Genomic DNA, 26,618 nt, shown 5'->3' with positions numbered 1-26,618 from the left:
CCATCAAGAGGGTCAGGGACCTGCAAGCGTTCTCTGTCAGCGTCACTTACGAGTGGACCCGCATCTCCCTTGGGCAGTTCCCACTGCCCCCTGGTCGCCATTTCTGTAGCAACTCCTCCCTCTGAAGAGGCGGGATCTACCACCGCGCCACTTCCCACATGTGACCTAAAAGCCCATGTGGTGTATGTCACCACTCTTATCTCCCCCTCTCTGGGCAGGTGTGGTCTGCGCATGGTCTTTTCCCACTAAAATAAACTGGGTAAGACCCCCTTCCCCGATGCGTGTAAGGGCCCCAGCCTTTGACTCTATGCAAGAAACATAGAGAGGAAAGAGGCCCGGCTAGGCTCTGCCCGTTCCCAGGTTGGCAAGCATCGCCTTGTTCCCCTGTCTAGGGTATAAGGATTCCAACGACTTTATGGGGCATTGGGGGAAGGGTACATGCAGTCTGATACAGCTGGTCGTTTCGGCACGTCAAGTACCTTCCCGCTCCTGTGTCAGTAGTACACGTACACGGCTCAGCGCATGGCGTGATTTAAATTGGACCCCTAGTGTCGCTTCTTCGACACAACGTTGAAGTGAGTGACAGACGGGAAACGTCTAGGTTACGAATGTAACCTCCGTTCCATGATGGAGGGAACTAGACGTTGTGTCCTCCCGGCCAGGTCACTGAGCCGAGCCACTGTAGTGGCCGGACCATTTCCGGCTCCTCAGAAAAATCCTGAATGAAACAGACTTATTTCACCGCCTTTATATCCGTATGTCTGGGGGCGGGACATGCAAATTCTGTCTGCCAACTTCTCATTGGCCTGTTTTCATAGATCAGAAGTATATTCTGCGCTCAAGAGAGACCCCTAGTGTCGCTTCTTCGACACAACGTCTCGTTCCCTCCATTTGGGAAAGGAGGTTACATCCGTAACCTAGACGATTTCTGGCTTCAAGGTGTCTTTTATACAGGTAACTAGCTGAGATTAGGAGCACGCTCTTAAAGGTAGTGCTCATAATCTCAGCTTGTTACGTGTATAAAAGACACCTGTTCACAGAAGCTATCAATCAATCAGATTCCAAACTCTGCACCATGGCCAAGACTAAAGAGCTGTCCAATGTCAGGGACAAGATTGTAGATCTACACTAGGCTGGAATGGACTATAAGACCATCGCCAAGCAGCTTGGTGAGAAGGTGACAACAGTTGGTGCGATTATTCACAAATGGAAGAAACACAAAAAAACTGTCAATCTCCCTCGGTCTGGGGCTCCATACAAGATCTCACCACGTGGAGTTGCAATGATCATGAGAACGGTGAGGAATCAGCCCAGAACTACACGGGAGGATCTTGTCAATGATGTCAAGGCAGCTGGGACCATAGTCACCAAGAAAACAATTGGTAACACTCTACGCCATGAAGGACTGAATTCCTGCAGTGCCCACAAGGTCCCCCAGCTCAAGAAAGCACATGTACAGGCCCGTCTGAAGTTTCCCAATGAACATCTGAATGATTCAGAGGAGAGCTGGGTAAAAGTGCTGTGGTCAGATGAGACCAAAATCTTTGGCATCAACTCAACTCGCCGTGTTTGGAGGAGGAGGAATGCTACCTATGAACCCAAGAACACCATCCCCACCGTCAAACATGGAGGTGGACACATTATGCGTTGGAGGTGTTTTTCTGCTAAGGGGACAGGACAACTTCACCGCATCAAAGGGGCGATGGACAGGGCCATGTACTATCAAATCTTGGGTGAGAACCTCCATCCATCTACCAAGGGCATTAAAAATGGGTTGTGGATGGGTATTCCAGCATGACAATGACCCAAAACACACGGCCAAGGTAACAAAGGAGTGGCTCAAGAAGAAGCAATGTTATTGCCCTTACTAGATCCAATCAAACCCCTAACAATAAGTATTAAACTTTGGTGTGTAACATGTTGCACCGTTTGTGCTATGGACATGAATGATGCCTCAAATCCAAGGTAATTATCGTTAACAAAAACAATTAAGACGAAAACTAGTTGTGAAAAAAATATTTTAATTTACAAAAACAAAAGTAATAAAAAAAAGGAAACTAAACTCTAAATATGAACTAAAATAAAATAGAATTTTATTTTGAATAGTTGTTGGATGATCTGATTTAAATAAGAGTCAATGAGGGGTTTGCTGACACTTAAAATCAACCAACCACAGTTCGACTCCATACATGACGTTCAGAGGCACGTAAATCTGGGAGAGAGGCTCTGGACGACACCAAAATAAACCAGCATATGACAAAGCACTGACGGCAAAATGGTGCTGCCATCTTTGAAGAAACTAGAGCATGATCAAAAAAAGTCTCATTTAGTTGACCTCAAACCAAACTTCTCAAAATATTTCATTCCATAAACTTCGTAAACTTTGACAAATAAGTGACTACTTGTTCTCTGTGTTTGAGCTGCATGATTCCAGTCCATGCTGCGGAGATGTTAGAGTTGTCACTCCTAATTGTATCGGCAATGGCAAATAAACACTTGAATTAACAAAGAATAATATATATTTTAACATTTTTAAATCTTGGTCAGTGTTAATGTATAAATTAACAATTGTATATTGTAGTTCATAGTTGATCATAAGCCATTAAATAATGTTCAAAAATAAAATTAACAAACTTCTAAAAAATATGCTAGTTATTTTTATGTTAGAATTAATATTAACCAAGATGAATAAGTGCTGTAAGTGTTTTTAAATCTAACTAAAACGAAACAGAAATGAAAATCAAAACACAAAATAAAATAAAAATAAAAACTTTAGGAGAGGTGTGCTGTTATTTTTATAGCAAATTGACTTAAGATTTTCTCCAATCTTTAATAAATTAGTCGAAAAACCCATTTGAATTGATGGTGGGACTCGAGTCATATCTAGGCATCAGAATAGCATTGAGACTTGTGGATGGGCTTTGCTGACTTGGGCCAGTAAGTAATTTAGCAACCACCCAGAACACCCCAGCAACAAACTAAAAGGGAGAAACAGCAGAATTTTATTTGAGTTGTAAAGTTGCTTAAATCATCGTTTTAAGGCTTGTTTTATGGTTTATGGCATTACGTCCTAATGGCAACAAAGATGTACAATTGGAAATAATGTTACACAAAAAAGGTTAGTAAGTGATTTATCATACAGTGCATATTGCATATTGAGTATCACATACACATTGCTTACATATTGTGCCTATATTTTTGAAAAAAGTTAGTGTTTTAATGTTTACAGATTGGCCCCATTCACTTCCTTGTAATTACCCAGATATTGCAATTGTATTTTTTTTTTTACAAAAAGGAGGGACTAGTCAAATGAATTTTTTTGGGGTAATTAATACAATGCACCAAATGTTTTCGGTTTATACAAAGCACTCAAACCAACTAATTTCGTGGGACAATAGAGGCAGTAACTAACAGCCTGTGGATGCGACGTCTCTTTATCTGAAGGCTAGTGAATCAGCATGGGTTTGTATGTGCCAAGACCATTGTGTCCAAGTGTCTCTTTTTCCATCCCAGGTGACGCCAGGTGGACATGGGCGTCAATCCCATGGGATTGATTTATAGAAGTCACCACCATTTGAGTTTCATTAGATTCTAGGGCTGAAGTTTGCCTTGAAAAAGAAAAACTAATGTGATAGCCAAGCACCCCTCACCTATTACCATCACCACCACCACTACAAACACACACACCCTATTGTCTATTATATTACTGACCAGTCTGCTTCTTGTAAAACATCCAAGCAGATTGTGAGTCTATAAAGCACACACACATAGACTTGCTGCTCGATATGGATATTGTACAGTTAAAACCGCTATTTATAGTGTACAGAGTATCTGATCAATTGCGGAACACTAAAAAGGCCAAAAGCTAACACCAAGTCTTCTTGTTGAAACAAAATGTCAAAGTACAAAATTACATGCACACAATTATATATACAGTAGATAAGAGAGGTGTATCACAGTAATAATACTGCCATATGTTAGCAAACAACATGCTAGAACAGCCTTCCTTGCTGGAATGCACATACTGTATGTATGATAGAATGGGTTATTAAAATCATCATGTAAAAGGCAAAGAGCTTTGACATATGACCTTGTGAATTATTAACACAGTTGCTATAAATGTATGCATAATTAATCACATACAAACTAACTGCAGGCGAATGGCACCTACAGTTCTTAGCAGATGAGTCTATAACGGGACCAAACACAAAGGCTTTTCCACTCTTGCTCCCTGCTCTCTGTTTATGATGTAGCTGTTAATTGGGGAAATTCCCATTCCTGCTTCTTTAGTTGTTTATTACACCATGGTCTGTTCTCATACTCGATTCTGATTGGCTGGAATGCATGCTGTTGAAACCGTTGAAAGCATAGGTAGTTCCGGTCAGTTTTAATCACAGTTCGATATTAATGCGCTGTTTGTAATTATAGCAACATAAAATTACAGAGCAAGCAATACAACTTGCTTGAGTACAACTATAGCAATTGAAAATATTTCCTAACCACTTTCATCAGAATAATATAATGGAATTCAGCTTGTTTTGCAAGGAGGGTGAGAGATTGAAATCAGGACCTATTTAATGCATCATTCGCCTTCCAGGAAGGTGATGCAAGATGATTTAAACTGTGCTGAAGTGCCACCTATAGCCACTAAAAGTGCTACTTACTTTTACTTTCACTTCCACGTTTGTAACATTGTTTTTTCCACGTTAATGTGAAAGTGAGAATGAACAAAAATTAAATAATACATTTTCTCTGGAGTGCCAACCCCTCTACATTCTATGGACTATTATTTCTGGATTGTGCATTTAAATTGACAGTTTTGACCAAGACCTCTGTGTCTGATTTAGAACAGGCGGAACTGCAGATCTAACTGCCCTTAGATAAAATTAACCTTTATTTTTTATTCTTCCAGTTATAATTTTCACTGCAAAAAATATATATTACAGCTTTAACTAATAAATTCTGGCAAGTGACCATGGTATAAGCGGGATAATCCATGGCTAGATGTGCCTTTAACGATTTTAAATGCGTGATGTGGAGGCAAGGAACCACCCTCTGCAAAGTGCATTTAAAATCGTTAACCTAACCATGGATTACCCTTTAAGAAGTGCTTTGCGATTATTTTGCTTAAAGGAAATACATCAGCTATTGTCCGCAGTGAAAGAAACACTGAACTAATTAGGTAGGAAAGGGTATTGTGTTTAATCATTTGTAACACACCGTTTCGTCCCCCATGGAGTCTTTCTATAGCTAGTGGAATAATGCAAAGCTGAGCAAATGCATATATACACTGAGACTCTTTTAAAGTATACATATTTGTCCAGTTGTTTTTTGATAATACAGATTACATCACTTTGGACTGACAGGTTGTGTTGCTGTCAGTTTAAAGTCGAAAAAGCTTTATAAGCATTTACACTCGGAAACGACTCCCTTTCATAATAAGATGGATTTGCAATGGAGCAAGTTGAGTTGAGTGTCAATTGACAGGTGATGAAGTGGAATGAAATGGCAACTTATTTGTCACATGGGCTCCTGTTGCGATTGATTCTTTATAATTTGTGTTTGTAGGTAGCCGACCACTATTCAACATCAACAAGTCTTCATATTCATCATGGCTCCTGCTGAAGAGGCAGGAATAGAAAACTTAATTTTATCCCGATGCCAGGGCGAGCCTGAGGCAGTCTTTTGCCTTCTTTATGCTTTAAAGCCTCCTCTAGTGTTCATACGGTCTGCAAGAGAAGGGGAAATCTATAATCTAGCAGATGGCAGTGGATCTATGGGAAATTCTATAATCAGGAGTTGGCAACCTAACACTGGCTCAGTATTTCCACCCGTCATGCTGTGTTTCTCTGAGCTGGTGAAGAAAGCATAAATCCAGTCCTATTCTTAATATTTTTTTGTATTCTTAATGCGCAGTATGCACATGCACATGTAATTATCTGCACTAATAAGTGGGTCCAAAAGGTGGCAACAATCACATTTGAGCCGTTGCTGTCACGAAGAAGTGGTAGAAGACGATGTAATTGCTGCTATACAACATGAGACAAAGATGGAAACAACAACAGTGTATGTGCATGTCAAGAACACATGTGTAAGGAGGTCAGGAGATACCTGCATTTATATAACTTCTGAAAGAATATAAAGACATTTCTATGGGTCTAAACTCCTGAAGAGAAATAGTCCAGCATCTCTTAGCAGTCATAGCACACAGTCAAATGAAGTATACTTTAAAAGGTGGAGCATTCAACTACGTGTTCGTGTCAAAACCGGGTCATACTTTGGGATTTAGAGAAAAGAAAGGCTGCATGTTCGACAATGAAAAGAGGGAGTGTGAGGAAATAAATGAGACAGACATTGATGTCTAGGAAGAGAAACTCCATGTTGAGATTGGCTTTCAGTGTGATAGGCCCCATGTCAATTTACACAGTCAAACAGCACAAAACACACACACGTTGGTGCAGCTATCCTTATGAGTACTCTCCATAGACATAATGATTTTTATACTGTACAAACTATAGAATATATCCCCTAACCCTACCCCTAAACCTAACCCTCACAAAAAACTTTCTGCATTTTTACATTTAATGTTTAGTCCATACTAAACATCGTTTAGTGTGTTTTTTTTAAGCAATTTGAATTATGGGGACACTAGAAATGTCCTCATAAACCACATTTATAGCATAATACCCATGTAATTACCAGTTTGTAATCTAAAAAAAAATCTCCTTGTAAACCACCCATATTTATCTAAAATATATATATATATATATATATATATATATATATATATATATATAGCTGCAAGCAGCAATTATGGGGCAAACATATGGCATGTACCGAAGTGTCACTGGACATCACTGATTATGACTTTCAAAAAAGCAGAATAAAAAACACAAATAGAATTGCTAAAATTAAAATACAATTAATTATAACATTTTGACCAATATGTGGAACAGTAACCAACTATAATGTACATGGTGAGGTCAAGGTGTGATCATTATGACACACACAAAGTTTCATGTGGTAAAGTGTTGCATAGATGCATCCTCAGATGCTCTTTGGCGACTTGCCATCAAATTTGTTGGTACACTATTGAGAACCGTCTATTGAAAATAACTTTTTGTCATGAAGAGTCCCTAGATAATACACTACAAATTCCGTGCAAATCGGACTTACGGCCCAGGAGGAGTTTGAAAAAGAAAGTTTAATTCAAAATGTCAAACAGGAAGTATAGCTGACCATGGCAAATATATCATGGCTATCACGGTACTCAACATGACCCGTGGAATCTTCAAAGAGCAGTAACAGGACAATAGTTCAATTTCATCAAACGTTACATGCATTTTTAATCATATTGTTATAATTTTTGGCTACAAGGTGGAGCTGGAACCAAATTATATAGGTACTCTCAAGGCATAGTCCTGATGATGTATACCAAGTTTCGTAAGCATAAGCCAAAGCATTTGTAAAATACAGAATTTAAAAAAAAAAAAAAAAAAAATGTCCGATGCCCCAAATGGAATGGAATGCCCCAAGGAATCTTTAGAGACCAGTCTAATTTTTCATATCTCCTGACCACTTTGTGGTGCTGTGCCGAAAATATGCTGGTACCCTCAAGTCATGATGAGTATAATAAATACAATATCACAAGTGTCAATATGCCTAAGCGTGGCAATTTTTGCATGCTCGCAGTAAAATTAGTTGAAGCATTATTCGAGGACGGTTTAGTCTATCAAAATGCTTTTAATAAATTTTTGTCCTCAGATGATATGTGCAAAATGTAGTGCAACTCGGATGTACGGTCTATGAGGAGTTTGAATAAGTAGTTTTTTGGAAAATTCAAAATGGCGGAAAATATAGTCAGACAGTGATTGAAACCATTGTGAGCATTCGACTTGGCATGAGCCAAGGAATCAGAGGATTTTTTTTTTATTCTAGGCCTTTGGCACTTGAAAAACTGCTGTTGGCCTTGCTCTGTGCATCTACCCCTGTACAATGAACACCCTCGCATCCGGACTACGGAACCAATTATCACGCTGTGAAAAAGGCAAATCAAATCTCACAGTGGCAACTATGCGAGGAGATTGCTTTTCCTCTCCGGTGGCTGATGTAGGTGGAGTTTGATAGGGGGGTTGTAGAAGTTAGGGTGACAGGTTAGAGAGAAAAGAAGAGAGAGAAACAGAATGAGGTTAGAGAACTAGACTAGGGTGCTTTGCTAAGGTGTCATTGCAGGGATATGGTGACTCCAGCCACTTGGATCATAACAACACATTGTAGAACCTGATTAAGTAGCCATTTGTTGCAGCCAAACTGTAGTTTAAGCAGCCCTCATCTCCGAGCATGAAACCCAAACTCTGGGAAAGAAATATTTATATCCCTTAAACTTTGATGGCGGACAGCAGTGTAGGCATAAAGTAAATTACTTTACAGGAATTTACCAGGATTACCGCTAATGCATGGAAGCTCTCTGGCATAAAGACCTTTAAGGGCCAAGGGCGCCTCTTAAATGCCCTCTTGCCATCAACCTGAATTAAAGAAATCATAAAAAGTGCATTGAACAATAGAATTGATATCCTCTTTTTTTTTGGGTGAAGCACGATCCATTAGTGAATAATTTGCACACATCAATAGATATTTTTCTTGTTGAATTATGACACTTATGTTATTTATGTTATGTTGATATCTGCTTGAAAATGCTGAACCACATTTCGCAATCTCCAGCCGTGATATGTCTCTGTGGAACAGGCACCGCATTTGCATAACCAAAGCTATTACTCCAATTAGTCCACTCTGATATAAACAGGGAGATCAAAATGTCAACAGAAGGAAATCTGCTGAGATCAGACTGAGCCTGTATCATCGATGGCAACTCTTCTCTTAAAAGGGTCAGTGATCTATGATGTGTAACTGCATTTTAACATGGCTCTTGTTTGTTTTAAGAGTCACAGCTGAGAAGAGGGATTGTAGAGGTTAATATGTGTGGGTAAAATGGCCTTGAATCTCATTATCCTGGCAGAACTCAGGCTAATGCAGATCCACCATTCAAAACCAATTTTGGGCCTGCCGCCTAGAGGAAATTTGTATTTGGGATGCACCGATCCGATACCTGGATCGGTATTGGCTTCGATACTGATGTTTTTATCTGGATCAGGTATCAGTCCGACAAGCCCAATCCAAATCCGATACTTTGTGTTATTCATGGTTGTTACTGTCAAGATAAAAAAATCATAAAAGAACCATAGAAGCACCATTAAAGTAGTCCATGACTTGTGAAGTTTATTTGAATTCTACTGAATACTTTCACTGGAATTACTGTAATTTTTTTCTGCTGCATTATCAAATAGACTAGTTTACAAAGTTTTTGTTTTTTGTATGTTATAAAGAAATAATAGAGGTTTGTGTTTCTTTACACATAAAAGAGCATTCCCAATCACTTTCACACAGTGAAGTATAGATATTCTAAACTGATTAAGGAAAATACAACACTGGTATCGGATTGGTATTGGCCAATACCAAGAGTTCAGGTATCGGAACTGGAACGGGAGATGAAGCTGATATTGGTGCATCCCTAATTTATATGCTGTCTTTTTCTTTTTTTAGTTTTCTCCTTGTTGCTCAGTCCATAGCGGTTCTTTAATCTTTGTATGGTTGATGGAAAGGCTCTATTATGAGTTCTCAGAAGGAATAAAGTAGAGCACAGGTGGTATAACAAAATGCATATACATTGGTATATTTTTATACACCTGCCCTGTTAGAGTACTGGAATAATTGCATTGCCCATGTCCATTACTTTGATTTTAATGAGCCAAGCCAGATAGGAACTAAGAAGCAACTACCTCGTGAGTTACGACGAGAACAAACAAGAGTATGTTCCAAATAGAGGTCTGCTAATATTATGTTAATTAAAATGTATTTTTATAAATTATATCCTTGATTACTGATGACTTAAGGTTTAATTAGGTACACCAAACACCCACACAATCAAGAACATACACATCCCGACACACAAAAGACTGTGTTAAACTTCAGTGGGTCCATATTTCATCACCACCCAAAAATCTCAATTAGACGCCTGGTCAGCCATCACTTGTAATTAAAAAAAATATCATGCATTAGGTAATTGGTGAGCATGGAGGTGAGACGGTACACAGCAGCTGGTGACATGGTATTTGGAGTTCTGACTGGCCTGAGGTGGACAGCAATGAGGTGGGCAGAAATGAGACATGACTATACGTCCTGATTAGGGACTGTGGAGATGTTTTTGAGAGACCACTCTTCTTTTTTCTTTAGATTAACATTTGGACTGCAGGGAATGCTCTAATTGTTCATAGCAGCCAATAAACCCATTCAAAAAGGAATTCAGCCAACATCAACATGAAGTTGGTGTGGTTACGCAATTGGTGGCATGCACACACATCTTCTATCCACTGTTTAAATTCGAGGATACGTCTGCCAATTCTTTTTACAACTTGGCAACCTCTGTGACTTGAAACAGTGAGAGGTGGTCCCCACAAGTGACATGATTGGCTTTTAAGTTCACCTCTGGCCCAAGTTTCGCCCTCTCCGGAACCACCATTTCCAACATCACAGGGACTGCCTCCCTCCATAATTTCAGGAGGTTGAGATGGTATATTTGACATGTTCGTTTTACCTCATAATCGAGATCTCCCACTTGTCGTGTGATCTCAAATGGCGCTTGCCATTTGGCAAGTAATTTGGAGATTGATGTTGGGAGGAATACAAGTAATACAAGTAATACTTTGTCTTCCAGTGTAAATTCCCATAGCAGAGTGCCCCTATCATACAGTCGGCTTTGACATTATTGAGATTTATTAAATTCTCCTGTGTTAGTCGACCCAAAGTGTGTAGTTTTGCTCTAAGATCAAGAACATACTGAATATTTTTTTTTTTTGCTGTTTGAAGGTCCCTCCTACCAAGCTTCCCACCTGACGTTGAGCATGCCGCTTTGCTGACACCCATACAGCAGCTCAAATGGGGAAGCCTTGTAGAGGCTTCCCCCATTTGTAGAAGGTGCAACGGCGCTTTGGGGTGGTTAGTGCCACACACCACCTGCACACATCCCCATGAATGCCTAACCAGTTGAAATGGCCCATTATGTGGTTCAGTGTTTTTCCCTGTCCTATGTGTCCCGCAATTGAATTATAATGAGCTGCCTGGAATAACATTTCATGACAGCTCTTTGGCACTAACAGCTGGGTTGTATTTTCCATTGTCTGAGTGTCCTGTGTCACCTGATACAACCAATCCTTAATGATATGAAAAATAAGTACAGTGGGTACGGAAAGTATTCAGACCCCCTTAAATTTTTCACTCTTTGTTATATTGCAGCCATTTGCTAAAATCATTTAAGTTCATTTTTTTCCCTCATTATTGGACACACAGCACCCCATATTGACAGAAAAACACAGAATTGTTGACATTTTTGCACATTTATTAAAAAAGAAAAACTGAAATATCACATGGTCCTAAGAATCCAGACCCTTTGTTCAGTATTTAGTAGAAGCACCCTTTTGATCTAATACAGCCATGAGTCTTTTTGGGAAAGATGCAACAAGTTTTTTACATCTGGATTTGGGTATCCTCTGCCATTCCTCCTTGCAGATCCTCTCCAGTTCTGTCAGGTTGGATGGTAAACGTTGGTGGACAGCCATTTTCAGGTCTCTCCAGAGATGCTCAATTGGGTTTAAGTCAGGGCTCTGGCTGTGCCATTCAAGAACAGTCACGGAGTTGTTGTGAAGCCACTCCTTCGTTATTTTAGCGGTGTGCTTAGGGTCATTGTCTTGTTGGAAGGTGAACCTTCGGCCCAGTCTGAGGTCCAGAGCACTCTGGAGAAGGTTTTCGTCCAGGATATCCCTGTACTTGGCCGCATTCATCTTTCCCTCGATTGCAACCAGTCGTCCTGTCCCTGCAGCTGAAAAACACCCCCACAGCATGATGCTGCCACCACCATGCTTCACTGTTGAGACTGTATTGGACAGGTGATGAGCAGTGCCTGGTTTTCTCCACACATACCGCTTAGAATTAAGGCCAAAAGGTTCTATCTCGGTCTCATCAGACCAGAGAATCTTATTTATCACCATCTTGGAATCCTTCAGGTGTTTTTTAGCAAACTCCATGCGGGCTTTCATGTGTCTTGCACTGAGGAGAGGCTTCCGTAGGGCCACTCTGCCATAAAGCCCCGACTGGTGGATGGCTGCAGTGATGGTTGACTTACTACAACTTTCTCCCATCTCCCGACTGCATCTCTGGAGCTCAGCCACAGTGATCTTTGGGTTCTTCTTTACCTCTCTCACCAAGGCTCTTCTCCCCCGATAGCTCAGTTTGGCCGGACGGCCAGCTCTAGGAAGGGTTCTGGTCATCCCAAACGTCTTCCATTTAAGGATTATGGAGGCCACTGTGCTCTTATGACCCTTAAGGGCAGCAGAACTTTTTTTTGTAACCTTGGCCAGATCTGTGCCTTGCCACAATTCTGTCTCTGAGCTCTTCAGGCAGTTCCTTTGACCTCATGATTCTCATTTGCTCTGACATGCACTGTGAGCTGTAAGGTCTTATATAGACAGGTGTGTGGCTTTCCTAATCAAGTCCAATCAGTATAATCAATCACAGCTGGACTCAATTGAAGGTGTAGAACCATCTCAAGGATGATCAGAAGAAATGGACAGCACCTGAGTTAAATATATGAGTGTCACAGCAAAGAGTATGAATACTTAGGACCATGTGATATTTCAGTTTTTCTTTTTTAATAAATGTGCAAAAATGTCAACAATTCTGTGTTTTTCTGTCAATATGGGGTGCTGTGTGTACAATAATGAGGGAAAAAAATGAACTTAAATGATTTTAGCAAATGGCTGCAATATAACAAAGAGTGAAAAATGTAAGGGGGTCTGAATACTTTCCGTACCCACTGTATATGTGAGTCCAATAACTGGCTGGAGGTGCTGACCATCAATCACTTTCACCTGATCAAAAGCGTGCCTAAGGGTCTCGTTTCACGTCTTCTCCAGAGGGAAATCCCCTGCAGGGAATCCTTTAAGGGCTGGGGAAGTCAGCACTTCCCCCTCCCTAATGTCATACTGACGTGGAGCTGACTTAGACGGCCATGGCTCTGCCACCCCAGCCAGTGAATTGCAAACCACACACGAGACACTTTGTTACAGGACCCATCCACACAAATTCCCCTCAATAACCAGTAAATTCCAGCCAATTTGTACCCAAGATTTGTGTATGGGTGAGGCGGGGACTATCTGCCACCTCGATTTTATGTTTTTTCCCCGGAATTTAATGATGAGGGTAACCAAATATTATCATGAACATCCCTGTGCATGCACATCTTAACTTCACCATCCTATTTGTGCCCAATGCCTCGTTTTGAATCAAACTGTAATAGGTAAGGACGGGCAAGGATGAGGCGTGAAGCTCCTCCCCCAGTGGACAGCAGCAAGTCCTCCGGCCCCTGGTCGATGGAACTGCTCCTCCCCTTTTCTGCAGACGGCCATGGTTCCTCCGACTATCGGTGGCCGGCAGGAACCCACCATCCCCAGGCATCCGGGTGCGGCTGCTCCTGTGGTGGATGGCAGCGGTGAGGACTCTGCGACAGCGCAACCCTTTTCCCTCCTGGGTTTTGACAAATAAGGACAGGCAAGGAGGTGGTGGGAACTGGCTGAACAGTAAACATAAACTTTAATGATACAAATGAACTTAAAACTACATAAAACACAAGGATACAGACACATCCAACGTGGCCACATGCGTCTCACTCGAACCAGCATCTTCGGCTGCCCCTTATCTCATTCTTCCGCTGATTAGCCAATTCAGCACTGGCCGTGCTCCATCACGGCCTGGCCACGCCCTCCTCCTCATCATACCGTGAGCATTAGTTCTGTGGACAGAAACGCCTTGTTAATGAGAGAGGTCAACGGAGAATGGCTAGAATGGTTTGAGCTGACAGCACAATTGTTGTGAGCAGAATAGCATCTCAGAATGCACAACACATTGGTGTAAACCTTGAGGTGTATGGGCTACAAAAGCAGAAGACATTGGGCACTTTATTAGGACCATAGTGTCCCTAATAAAGTGCTCAGTGAGTGAATATCTTGATGTTTATGTTTGCTTTCAATCAGAGGAACCATCATTTGACAAACAGTGGTACCCAATTAGATTAATAATGATTAAATGTTTAAGTATTAACAAAGTATTTTCTTATATATTCAAATAATAAGTTATTGAATCAGTTTTAAGTACATTAATTGAAATGGAAATAAATAGAATTTACTGACTCTAATATAATCTTTGCTATAAATCATCTATCTTAATGCTCTCATACTGGACAGTAAAAGAGAGATCACATTAGTATAATGTAATTTAATTGTCAAATAAAAAGCACATTAAATTCTCTGCAATATTCATGATGTTGCTTATTTAATATATCCAGCAAAACCATCACAAACATATTGTAAATATTCAATATATCACACAGCTCTATTGTGTGTTACTAGTCATCTTTTGGTGCTATCATCTCCATATTCCTTAGATTTATTCCAACACTTTTGACTTCCAGAGGCCTTTGAACTCTTTTTCTCAGTGTGGGACAGAGTCATCATATGCAAATCATTGAGGCCTTTTCATCTGCAATTGCTAAGTAAAATAAAATCCCCTGGCATACTCTTAATTTCTTCTCTTCATTTATTTATTTATTTGATATTCTTATATTAGCATCCACAAAAATGGTGTACGGAAAAGAATAACTCAAATAGAGGAAACTTTCTTTTCTAACCCTCAATCCCTCATCTTTTCCCTTGTTTGGCTTGATGACATTTTGAAGTGCGTGGTCTGACTGAGGATGGGTTTGGGGGGAGGCTGGAGGAGTGACGACAGGAGCAGACTCACTGCAGCAAAACAGGCCACATGTGCTTAGAAAAAGAATGGGGGAGTTTGTCTTTGAATGCCCAGGCAGCTAACTAGAGTATTTGTGTAAAATAACATTTATATTGAAAGGCAATTACTGATGACATTATTTTGGTTGCTGCATAATTAAATAAATGTTTTGTTCTCTTTCTCTTGCTCTCTATTTCCTCTCTTCTGTCTCTTTCCCCCAGACGGAGAATTATTCCATCAACTCCAGTTATGTAAACAGCAGAGCACATCTAATTAAAAGGTATGTCTTTATTAAGCAATCAGATTAACTAAACTCTCTTATTTTAATGCATTCGTATATATATATATATATATATATATATATATATATATATATATATATATATATATATATATTCAAGCCACCCCTCCCTCCACCCCCACTTACAAGGTTGCACCCAAATAGTTACATTTGTTGTCCACCCTCTCTCTTTATGGCTGGGTCTTTAAGACTTCTATGTAAATGTTTTTTGTTCTTTTGTTTTTTGCATGTGAAATGAGCAACAGCAACCACACATGAGCTGCTGATGTGCCATTGAGTCCAGTATAGTTTTTAATTGCTGCATACCTCAATATGAGTCTCTTGGCAAAGCCTCCATTACATTGTGACAGTTTCACAAAACAGTATGAAACAATATAAAACAATATAAAATAAGTCACATGAACTGTTAAGATCAGACTGGAATGATCACAAATCAGCCAGGAACAGAACAAGCTTTGCAAACTTTCCAATATTTTACTCTTATTGTTAGTATTTAAGATTGATAGTATCTATCCTGCTTTCTCCTGCTTTAACTCACTGTGACAAGTTTCTGAATCAGGAGAGGCATCATTGACATGCAAATGTGGGCAGTCATGTGTTAATGTCAACAGATGGTCTTTTTAGACTGGGGAGGTAGAGTTGAGTTCTGGAAGTTACAGTATAGTACAATAATATAATGAACTCTTTTATCTTAAAAGATAAAGGAACATGCGATGCCTCATGATATGAACGCTTTAAAATCGTCTTTGACCAGAGACTTCCTTGTTTGTTAAAAATATAGATAAAGAATATATATAAAAATGTGGTTGCTCATAAACCATCTTAGAGTAGGCCATAAAACATTAATATCCAACATGTTTATAAATGGCCAGTATCAAGTATTAATAATTCATTATCATTAGTGATTAAGCACATCCTCATCAAGTATTTCTCATTTCTCATCTAATATGAATAATTCCATCAAATACTTCCAAACGTGTATACATATTACATTTTAGAGAATATTAAAGCTTTAGAGGCAAGGAAAAGGTAATGTCATTCCTCATTGTGAAAGAAAGGAGCAAGGACAATAGATCCTTTGTACTAACAGGACTTGGCCAGCATTCCTCGGTCCACCTAAAGGAGGCCATTGACTGACATGGAGCATTGACATGCAGACATCCCTAATTAAGTTCCTCAGCCGCCCAGGGGCCTAGCTGCTATACAAGTGCATAAGCACCATAATCCTCTCTTACCTGGAGCAAAAGAACATTCCAGCCTACCTCAGTACTGCATTTTTCAAACCAATTACAGCCATTTTATCTTCTGAAAGAAAATAAATTCCTGTGTTGACATAAACAAAGACTATTCAAGCATCGGCTGTTTGGCTCTGCAACACTACAAAGAAATCCCCTCTGGAGCCTGTGGGTGCACAGACTGGGACAGGTGCAATTAGACTGATAAAATCAGAGACTGCACTACCACCACTGCAGTGACATTGCTAGAATCCCCCACTCTCTCTCTCCATTCATCCCTCTCTTTTTCCTTAGAAAAGGCTACAGAGAGGCTTTTGTCTATGAAGTCAGTTTGTGTTTGTGTACACATGCGTCTCTGATCCTTGATATTGCTTAAAAGGCAGAATGTGTTCCACTGGGCAAACTTTCAAACTGGGTTCAAACAAGTTAGGCTCAATCTACAGCATTTGTGGTATAATTTTGATTATAGTGCTGATCTATTCATGAAAATAATAATCTAAATCATGATATCAACTTGTGTGATTATCAAACATGATGACTTTTATATAGTGTAAAATGCTTTCTTAAATACATGTAAAGTGTGTCATTGTATTACAAATGTGTTCTGGTTCTGTGCTCAAAACACAGAAATTCTATCTATCTGTTGCCCTGAGTGACAGATGTGCTCTGAGTTTGATACCTTGTGCTAATGTGCACTGAGTGCATTATATTTAAAGTAATCCAGATTTACTTTAATTGCACATTTGCTTAATTTCACACATGTTTGGCCACTAAAATGTACCATAAAAAGGCTATTGCCAACTCAACTACAAACAACAAAGTTCAGTCCATTTAGTTTTCCGGCAAAATAAAATATTCAATCAAAATGGGATTTAACTGCACTTGTTTTTCTTCTTCTTTCTCCCTGTCGGCAGTAGATCATGGGCAAATCATTACATTCTTTTAAATTCAGGTTAAAAGGAAAATATTTTTTTGTAGTGTTTATCATATCGCAGTTCAAATCGCAATCACAATATTAATTTTTATCTAAATCGTTCAGCCCTAGTTTTTCTTTGATAAAAGCAAAAATCATATAGGCCTGGATAGCACAGCAAGTATTGATGCTGACTATCACTCCCGAAGTCATGAAATCGAAAACAGGGTGTGCTGAGTGACGCCAGCCAAGTCTCCTAAGCAATCACATTTGGGAGGGTAGAGTCACATGGGGTAACCTCCTCATGGTCGCAATTTGTGGTTCTCACTCTCAGTGGGGCACATGGTAAGTTGAACATGCTGGGTGTCTCTGCGGTGTCATATAGAACGAGCCACAAGTTAAGATGCATGGATTGACTCAAGTGAAGGCATCTGAGACTTGTCCTTTGCCACCCAGATTGAGGTGAGTAACCGCGCTAAGTGAATGGGGATGATATTTTAGAGGGTATAAAGGCAGAAATGTGAAGTTTAGTTTTATAAAAGCACTAATATAATTTTTTTCCATTAAAATGTGTTTAGAATTTGAGCTGTAAAGTTGTTCAAATCATTTGTTTTACAGTCCTGTTTGGTTTTTAGGGTTTACAGCATTACGTTATCATGGCACTATGGGATATAACTATCACACATCAAATTATGATAATATGCATATTGTTTACGTCTTGTGGCTATACTTTTGAAACAGTGAGTATTTTAACATTTACGGATTGGCCCCATTTACTTCCATGGTAAGTTCCTCACTGTAACCCAAAATTTTTATTTATTTATTAAATTTTTTAAGAAAGTAGGTACAAGTCGAACTTAATTTTTGTGGTAATCAACATTATGCCAAAAATGCAGTCAATTGAGCTTAACTTGTATTGAACCCAGAATATTCCTTTAAAGTACGGGTCTCAAACTGTTGGCCTGGGGGCCATTTTCGCCCTGGTAGATTTTGATAAGAGAGCAGGTTTCAGGGATTTATTTGTTGTTTGGCTGCAAACAGCAAAGATGTCTCTTTCCAAACCAAAAAGGAAAGTGGATGATGAACACAGACAGTTTCAAGAAAGATGGATATTGCAGTAGTTTTTTGTGGAGTTCAATAGAAATGCTACCTGTCTGATATTCAAGGAAAAAGTCAGCGTTCTAAAGGAATATAATCTCTAGCATCATTACTCGACTAAACACAGAGAACAGTAAGAGAAGTACCAGGGAGATGAGAGAAAAAAACAAGCCACATGGCTATTGAGAGGGCTAACATCTCTGCAAAGTATTTTCCATAAAGCCAAAAAGGATGCTGATGCTGCAGTTGAATCAAGTTATGTGGTGAGTTATTTGCTAAAGCAGGAAAGCTATTCACCGAACAGCAGTTTCTGAAGGATTGCATGTTGCAAGTCACTGATATTCTATGTCCAGAAAAGAAGAGCTTGTTCAACAATATCTCTCTATCAGCAAACACATTGGCAGAGTGGATTAACCAGATATCAAGTGACATTTATGATCAGTTATGCAACAAAAGTAGAGTTTTCACTGCGTACTCTATGGCGCTAGACAAAAACACAGACAAAACTGACAATGCTCAGCTAGCCATTTTCATCAGGGGTATTACTGACCAATTCAAAGTGACAGAAGAGTTGCAGAGTTTGTGTCCAATGCACGGCTGTACCACAGCCAAGGATATATTTCAGCATCTGTGAGACAAGATTGAGCGCACTGGTTTGCACCATGAAACAGACTGGTAGGCATTACCACTGATGGTCCATGACAGGCAAAACATTTTTACTGGTAGCACTAGTACAAAGAAAGTAGAGGAGGAAAATACAGATCCAGCAGTTTTTTCTGCACTGCATTATACACAACAGGCCATGTGCAGCAAATACTTGGAATATGTCATGTCTGTTGTCTTGAAATGTTTCAATTACTTCAGGTCCAGAAGTTTACAGCACTGGCAGTCCTGGGCCTTTTTAGAAGGAATTGAGTCAACATATATTGATGCATTTTTCTTTAATGAGGTGCGCTGGCTCAGCAGGGGAAATGTCCTGAAAAGATGTTTTGAGTTAAGAGCAGAGGTGAAGAGATTCATGGAATATGGCAGAATGGATGTTCCTGAATTTGATGATCCAAAATGGGTCATGGACCTTGTATTCCTAGTGGACATAACACAGGAGCTGAACACTCTTAACCTGAAGTTCCAGGGCCCAGGTTAGCTCATCACTGCAGCTTATGAAAGTGTGAAAGCCTTCTCAACAAAACTGCGATTGTGGAAAACTCATCTTTCTGCAAAAATCCTCTTAATACATTTTCAAATAGAAAAGTCCTTTTAATAAATAAATAGTCTACAGTTGACGGTTACCATCAAAACAGAAACAATAACACAAAAACTCTTTCTCTCTGCTGGTTTTAACTCGCTGGTCACTCTCTCTGCTCTGATGCTCTGGCGTGCCTTTTAAGTCTCCCTCCGCCATGCCTATAATGAGAAACAGGTGTTAGAGACAACTATGAGCCAGGTGACAAGCCTTACCGCTCTCCCTCTCCTGCAGACTGACGCATGACCACCGCTGACTCAGGCCGGGGTAACTATTGGCCTGCACACCTGAATTTTTTTTTAGAGAAAGTCAGCAACAACCATCTGCACCCCTGGTCTGTGGATCACCTTGTACTTAAAGGGCAGGAGAGCCAGATACCAACTGGTGATCTGTGCATTAGTATCCTTCATGTGTTGGAGCCACTGCAGAGGAGCGTGATCAGAACAGAGGGTGAAGGCCTGCCCCAGCAGGTAGTAACGGATGGTCAGAAAAGCCCACTTAATTGCAAGACACTCCTTCTCGATGGTATATATTTTGTCTCCCTGAAGGAGAGCTTGCGATTAATAAATAGCACTGTCCGCCCGCCCCCGCCCCCACATTTCTTTGGGTTGGCCGTGAGCCCCGTCTGTCTCAGCGCTCCCAGGACAGCCCTCATATGTTGCATATGACGCTGCCAATCATTACTATAGATGATGATGTCATCTAAATATGCAGCGGCATATGCCTTGTGTGGTCTTAGGACCTTGTCCATAAGGTGCTGAAATGTTACCGAAGCTCCGTACAAACGGAAGTGTCAAAAATTGGTGTAATCTTTTCTCGAGACTTTGGAGTTAAAGGGATCTGCTAATAACTAAAATAATTTATTAATAATAAATAATATTTTTTGGGAGAAATTGCATGTTGGTAAAGAAAGGAAGCACAATGTTTGCTCAAATTATTATACCACCTTTCTAAAACTTCCAAGAGTTTATGGGACCAACATAGGATATGTTCGGAAAAGCTACTGTAGAGCACACTGCAAGGACTATTCCACAAATAAGTGTGCTCAGCATCGCCTTCCATTACCAATGTTACAAATTAACAAGCAGTTCACAATTTTTTAAATCTCCTGCCAAGATATTACTCCCCAAATTTGGATAAAAATGTATATTATATGAATCCATGGTACTCAACAGGTGACCCACAGGCTGGAACCATCTTTTCGTGGCCTGTGTGATGTTGTCAACATATACAATTATTAAATGTACATGGATTTTATGTAGTCAAGTAGTAGCTGTCCTAAAAACTATTCAAGTAAGAGTAAAAGAGTAGCTAATTTAAAAGTACTCATGAGTGGTGAGTATTGAGTACCGAGTTGAAAAACCTATGCCCCATTATAATGAACGTCTCGGGGTACTTAACCTTTAACCCTTGTTCGCATGGCCCCACGAACGAAGCGAGCAAGCAGAGGATGTTTCCCCAATGGCATCCCATCAATCAGGGTGTGTTAAGCCGAAAGAGCGGCCATATAAACCCTGAGAGTGGCGGGGCATGTGCCTGCTGATAATCTTTCTTGAAAACGTCCAGAACTGAAGCAATCTGGCAGTTAACTGGATCTGTATTGTGTGCAGTGCACCATCTTTCAAATACACCCCATTTATTGGCATAACTTCTTCTAGTAGAGGGAGCCTTAGCACTCAGAATGGTCTCGATAACTTCAGGTAACTCGATAACTGGGTGGCCGGCGGTTCCTCCCCCTGAGTGCGACGAGGAAGGAATTGCCTGAAGGTTTCCTCATGACTCTTTGCCTCCTGAATCCTAGTGATGACTGTGTTCATTGAGTCACTGAACAGGCCAGAAGGTGAAACCGGGGCATCAAGAAGGAACACTTTGTCCTTATCTCTGATGCCCGAAAGTTCAACCATAAATATCTCTCTGTACTGACCAAAGCAGCCATTGACCAGCCAATGGCGCCTGGTACGCCTGTAACACTCCCATGTTGTGTAGGGCAGCACCAGCCTGACCTGCTGCCTGATAAGCTTTCCCCACAAGCGTAGAGATGGTCCTGCATGGCTTTGTGGGGAGAGTAGGTCTTTTTAATGACCATGCTGAGCCAGGCGAGAGATAAACCACGAGTGTCTCTTCTACCTGCGGTATCATCAAATACCCCTGTGCCTCAGCACCCTCGATGGTCGAATATGTCGACATCGAAGGCACAAAGATACGGGAAGTATAAGGTTTCCTCCATAAACGAGAAAGCTCATCATGGAGGTCTTCAAAGAAGGGTAGGGACTGATTTTACGTTCCCTTCACCTGGCTACCAGACAGAAATCTGTCCTCTAGTTTAGAGCGTTTGGGGTCTCTTGTTCGTGTGGCCAGTCTAACTGTAGTCTAGCCACCGCACGAGTAATTCCTCAACCGCTTTATTATCATGTGAGGAATGCTCAGAGGTAGGTAGCTCAAAGTCCACGGACTCAAGAGATTCAACGTCCCCCTCATGAACCGAAGAGGCGCCGGGGCGCGCTTTGGGATCATGAGAAGGACCGGTTGGATCTGGAGAGAGAGGGAGCAATAGGGACGAACCCGTCTCTCGCTCCTCAGCCAGATCCAAACGAGAGCCCCACGATGGAAGGGTGGGCGCTGGCTCTCGGAAGTAAGTGAGGCGAGTGCAAAGCATTTTCATGGTAAACAGTTCGCAATGTTCGCACCCGCCCCGCCCTAACACAAGAGCAGCATGCTCTTCCCCCAAACACACAAAACAAAACTGGTGTGTGTCCGCTTCAGCCAAATGGCTTAAACACGGAAACACACACCGTTTGCCTTGCTTGTTGCTCATGTTAAGGAAGAAAGAAAGGTTTTCTGCACACTGCCTAACAAATCTAACTCCTATCAGAGGGAAGTAGAAAGTTTTGACAGGCTTGAGAAGCACAACACACACACAGAATGGTCTGAAGATAAAAGACCTTCAGGATGAACCTGTGGCGCATCTATTTATAGCCCCAGGTACCGGCGCATCCTGATGATGTCACCAGCAGAAGCTATAAATTCCAGTCAATTTCACTGACGTGTTGCACACATCTCAATCCTAAAAGACGTTCCCAAAGCGCTAAATCAGCGCAGCATCAAAGTGTAGTTTTGATAGGGAACACTGTATGCCAACTTTTAAAATACATCACTTATCTACGATAAACACTAGGGATGTGCACGAGTAGTCGAATATTTGAATATTCGTTACGCAATAATTAATAGAATAGTAAAAATACTATTCTAATTTCGCAAAAAGTTGTGCTTTGCTGGCCATATATACAGTAAGCTGCATGTTAAATCCTGAATATTCTGCCTTAAGTATTGCTGTACAAATGTTGATCTTTATAAAGGCTAAGCATAATTCTAAATTATTTTCAAATGTATAAATCTTCTCTACTTTCCTGGTAATTTATTATATCAAGTAACACTCTCTACATCTGGGGTCGGTATTATTAAAAAACGAAAAATATTAAAAAAATATTATTATTAAAATATATAATTGTTTAATTCTATTACATTAATACTTTTAAAGCTCCTCAAGTTATTCAGCCATAAGTAGTGAGTGGTTTTCTTGTTTCTTTGTTATTGTTAATTAATAGCCTTTATATGATTTATAGCCTACTAGACACTGCTCAATTCACGTATATGTACACTTCAAGTCTTCTCTTTTTTCTCTTTTTTGATAATTTTAATCTCTCTCAGCAGCCCAATAATCTCAGTGATAGATAGTTAAATTACAGACTACGTTATAGACACAGAATTTAGTAAGCAGAAATATGAAATTTACCTCAATATGTTTCTTCAAATAAACTCACATGACACAGTCAAGCAATTGGCCTTTTTCACTGCGAAAATCCCTTTTAGGTGCGGCCGTGACATTCAGCGGTTGAACTGTGTTTGAGGCATTCTCCACAGATGGCGGCATGGCGCCAAATCTGCAGCTGTTGTTCAAATTTGTTACTTGTGATTTGATTTGACAGGAGTCACGAGACTCTCGTAGCCAATCACGTTGATAGATAAAAATACATTCAGGACAGGGAAGTAGCAAACACAGACAGTGGGAAAATAGCACAGTAAAAGTATAGTTACAGCACTTAAAATGTACTCAATTAAAAGTAAAAGTATACTAATTTTAAACTAGTTATTATTGGGAAAAGGTAGTTAATTACAGGAACGTGAGTATTTGTAATTCATTACTTTACACCCCAGAGTATAGGAAAATATTTTTAGTGTGGGGAAATTTGCTGCAGTATATTGGGCTTTACAAAGTTAAGTACTTCTGGTATAAATATACAGTATATTCTCTCTCTCTCTCTCTCTCTCTCTCTCTCTCTCTCTCTCTCTCTCTCTCTCTCTCTCTCCCTCTCTCTCTCTCTCTCTCTCTCTCTCTCTCTCTCTCTCTCTCTCTATATATATATAAAGATATATATATATATAAATAAACATTATTTTGCAAAAGTATTTGTCTTAAGATGTTTATTTACGTCTTCAGCTTTAGTGTGTCAATAGGAAATATAAATGTTAACATTTCCGAATTATTACTTTTGCAAATAGAAAAGATTAGAATATAGAACAGGGAGCCCTGCAACAGATGTCATGGCCCCCTTAAAGCCCCCCACTGAACAATGTGTCAGTCTGAGATTACATAAATAGACAGAAGCAACAAAGACAGCCTAAATAAATAGAAGAACTGTGGCAAATTCTCCAAGAAGCTTGGAACATCCTATCTGCCAACAACCAAGAAAAATAGTGTCCAGGTGTACCTAGGAGATTTGGTGCTGTTTTAAAGGTAAAGGTGGTCACACCGAATATTGATTTAGCTTTTTTATGTTTACTGGACTTTGTATGACATTAAGTGATAAATGAAAACTATTTATGTCATTATTTTTGAAGACATCCTCACTATGCAAAATTTTTCACAAGTGCCTAAAACTTTTACACAGTACTTTGTATATACAGTCAGGACCATAAATATTGGGACATCGACACAGTTCTAATCTTTTTGGCTCTATACACCACCACAGTGGATTTGAAATGAAATGAACAAGATGTGCAGACTTTCAGCTTTAATTTGAGGGTATTGACATCCAAATCAGGTGAACGGTGTAGGAATTACAACAGTTTGTATATGTGCCTCCCACTTTTTAAGGGACCAAAAGTAATGGGACAATTGGCTGCTCAGCTGTTCCATGGCCAGGTGTGTGTTATTCCCTCATTAGTGAAGCATGGTGGTGATAGTGTCATGGCGTGGGCATGTATGGCTGCCAATGGAACTGGTTCTTTTGTATTTATTGATGATGTGACTGCTGACAAAAGCAGCAGGATGAATTCTGAAGTGTTTCGGGCAATATTATCTGCTCATATTCAGCCAAATGCTTCAGAACTCATTGGACGGCGCTTCACAGTACAGATGGACAATGACCCGAAGCATACTGCGAAAGCAACCAAAGAGTTTTTTAAGGGAAAGAAGTGGAATGTTATGCAATGGCCAAGTCAATCACCTGACCTGAATCCGATTGAGCATCCATTTCACTTGCTGAAGACAAAACTGAAGGGAAAATGCCCCAAGAACAAGCAGGAACTGAAGACAGTTGCAGTAGAGGCCTGGCAGAGCATCACCAGGGATGAAACCCAGCGTCTGGTGATGTCAATGCATTCCAGACTTCAGGCTGTAATTGACTGCAAAGGATTTGTAACCAAGTATTAAAAAGTGAAAGTTTAATTTATGATTGTTAATCTGTCCCATTACTTTTGGTCTCTTAAAAGTGGGAGGCACATATACAAACTGTTGTAATTCCTACACCGTTCACCTGATTTGGATGTAAATACCCTCAAATTAAAGCTGAAAGTCTGCAGTTAAAGCACATCTTGTTCATTTAATTTCAAATCCATTGTGGTGGTGTATAGAGCCAAAAAGATTAGAATTGTGTCGACGTCCCAATATTTATAGACCTGACTGTATATATATATATATATATATATATATATATATATATATATATATATATATATATATATATACTGAATTAAGAAGTCAACAAAAATGCAAAATACTACTGATTAAAACATTTCACACTATGTGTTGTTTCATATACTATTTTAAAATATACTATATACTAAACCTGTCTCAGTATAAACTGCACAGTATGCAGTAAGTATGCTATTATTACATTCCAAAACATTCCAAACAAAGACATTGACCTCCTTAAAGAAAAGTGGCCTCTTCAAATTATTTCCTTTGCAGATCAGACAGATAAGTTTTCTTCTGAAACAGCCTGTAGAACCTCAAGAAACATTGACCGCTGACGTCTTGAGCTATAATCCTGGCATTAACGAAGCACTCTGTACAGCTGCAGAGACTGCCTACCAATGACCTCTGATCTTTTACAATGCTACATCAGAATGTGATAAAAGCACATTCTTTTCAGCTTCAGCCTCTGGGCAGCTAGGAGCTAAACATGGGATAAATAGAGTTAGCATGGGGTGAAGAGAGAAAAATAATTATGAAATCAAAGTTGACAGTTAAATATCACTTTCTCTTCTTTCATCTTTTCTCTTTTCTGGCTAAAGCACGTCAACATTCAAGGACATGGAAGGAAATAGTCTAAAGGACAGTGGGCATGAGGAGAGTGATCAAACTGACAGTGAACATGATGTTCAGAGAGGGCACTACGCTGACACTGCTGTCAATGACGTACTTAATATGACTGTACCTCCAAACAACTCACAGTTACCTGACCAAGGTAAGACAGCTTTATAGGCAGAACCAGCCTTTCTTCACTGGCCTGTCTTTGATATGAACATTATTGACAGAGCCATGCCTGCAGTCAGCTGCAACACACTTAAATGACAGCAATTAGGCTAACAAAAGGTTGAAGTTGGAAATCTACATATCACAAAGTCTTCTCATGCATAATTCACATGGAT

General features: G+C 39.9%; 1 protein-coding gene across 4 annotated transcripts in view; it reads left to right on the top strand.

The window, feature by feature from the left end:
- Positions 1–26,618, top strand: part of LOC127659379 (protocadherin-19-like) — an 83,449-nt gene that overhangs the window by 34,930 nt on the left and 21,901 nt on the right. For all 4 annotated transcript variants that reach the window (XM_052149163.1, XM_052149161.1, XM_052149162.1 and 1 more), the window contains exons 3-4: positions 15,117–15,175; positions 26,262–26,434. In XM_052149163.1, the coding sequence (XP_052005123.1) occupies positions 15,117–15,175; positions 26,262–26,434 (232 nt within the window). The remainder of the gene's footprint in view (positions 1–15,116; positions 15,176–26,261; positions 26,435–26,618) is intronic.

The sequence above is a fragment of the Xyrauchen texanus genome, chromosome 19 (assembly GCF_025860055.1).
Source record: "Xyrauchen texanus isolate HMW12.3.18 chromosome 19, RBS_HiC_50CHRs, whole genome shotgun sequence".
Lineage (NCBI taxonomy): Eukaryota > Metazoa > Chordata > Actinopteri > Cypriniformes > Catostomidae > Xyrauchen > Xyrauchen texanus.
The sequence above is the reverse complement of the archived record's forward strand: the minus strand, read 5'-3'. Positions and strand labels throughout refer to the sequence as shown.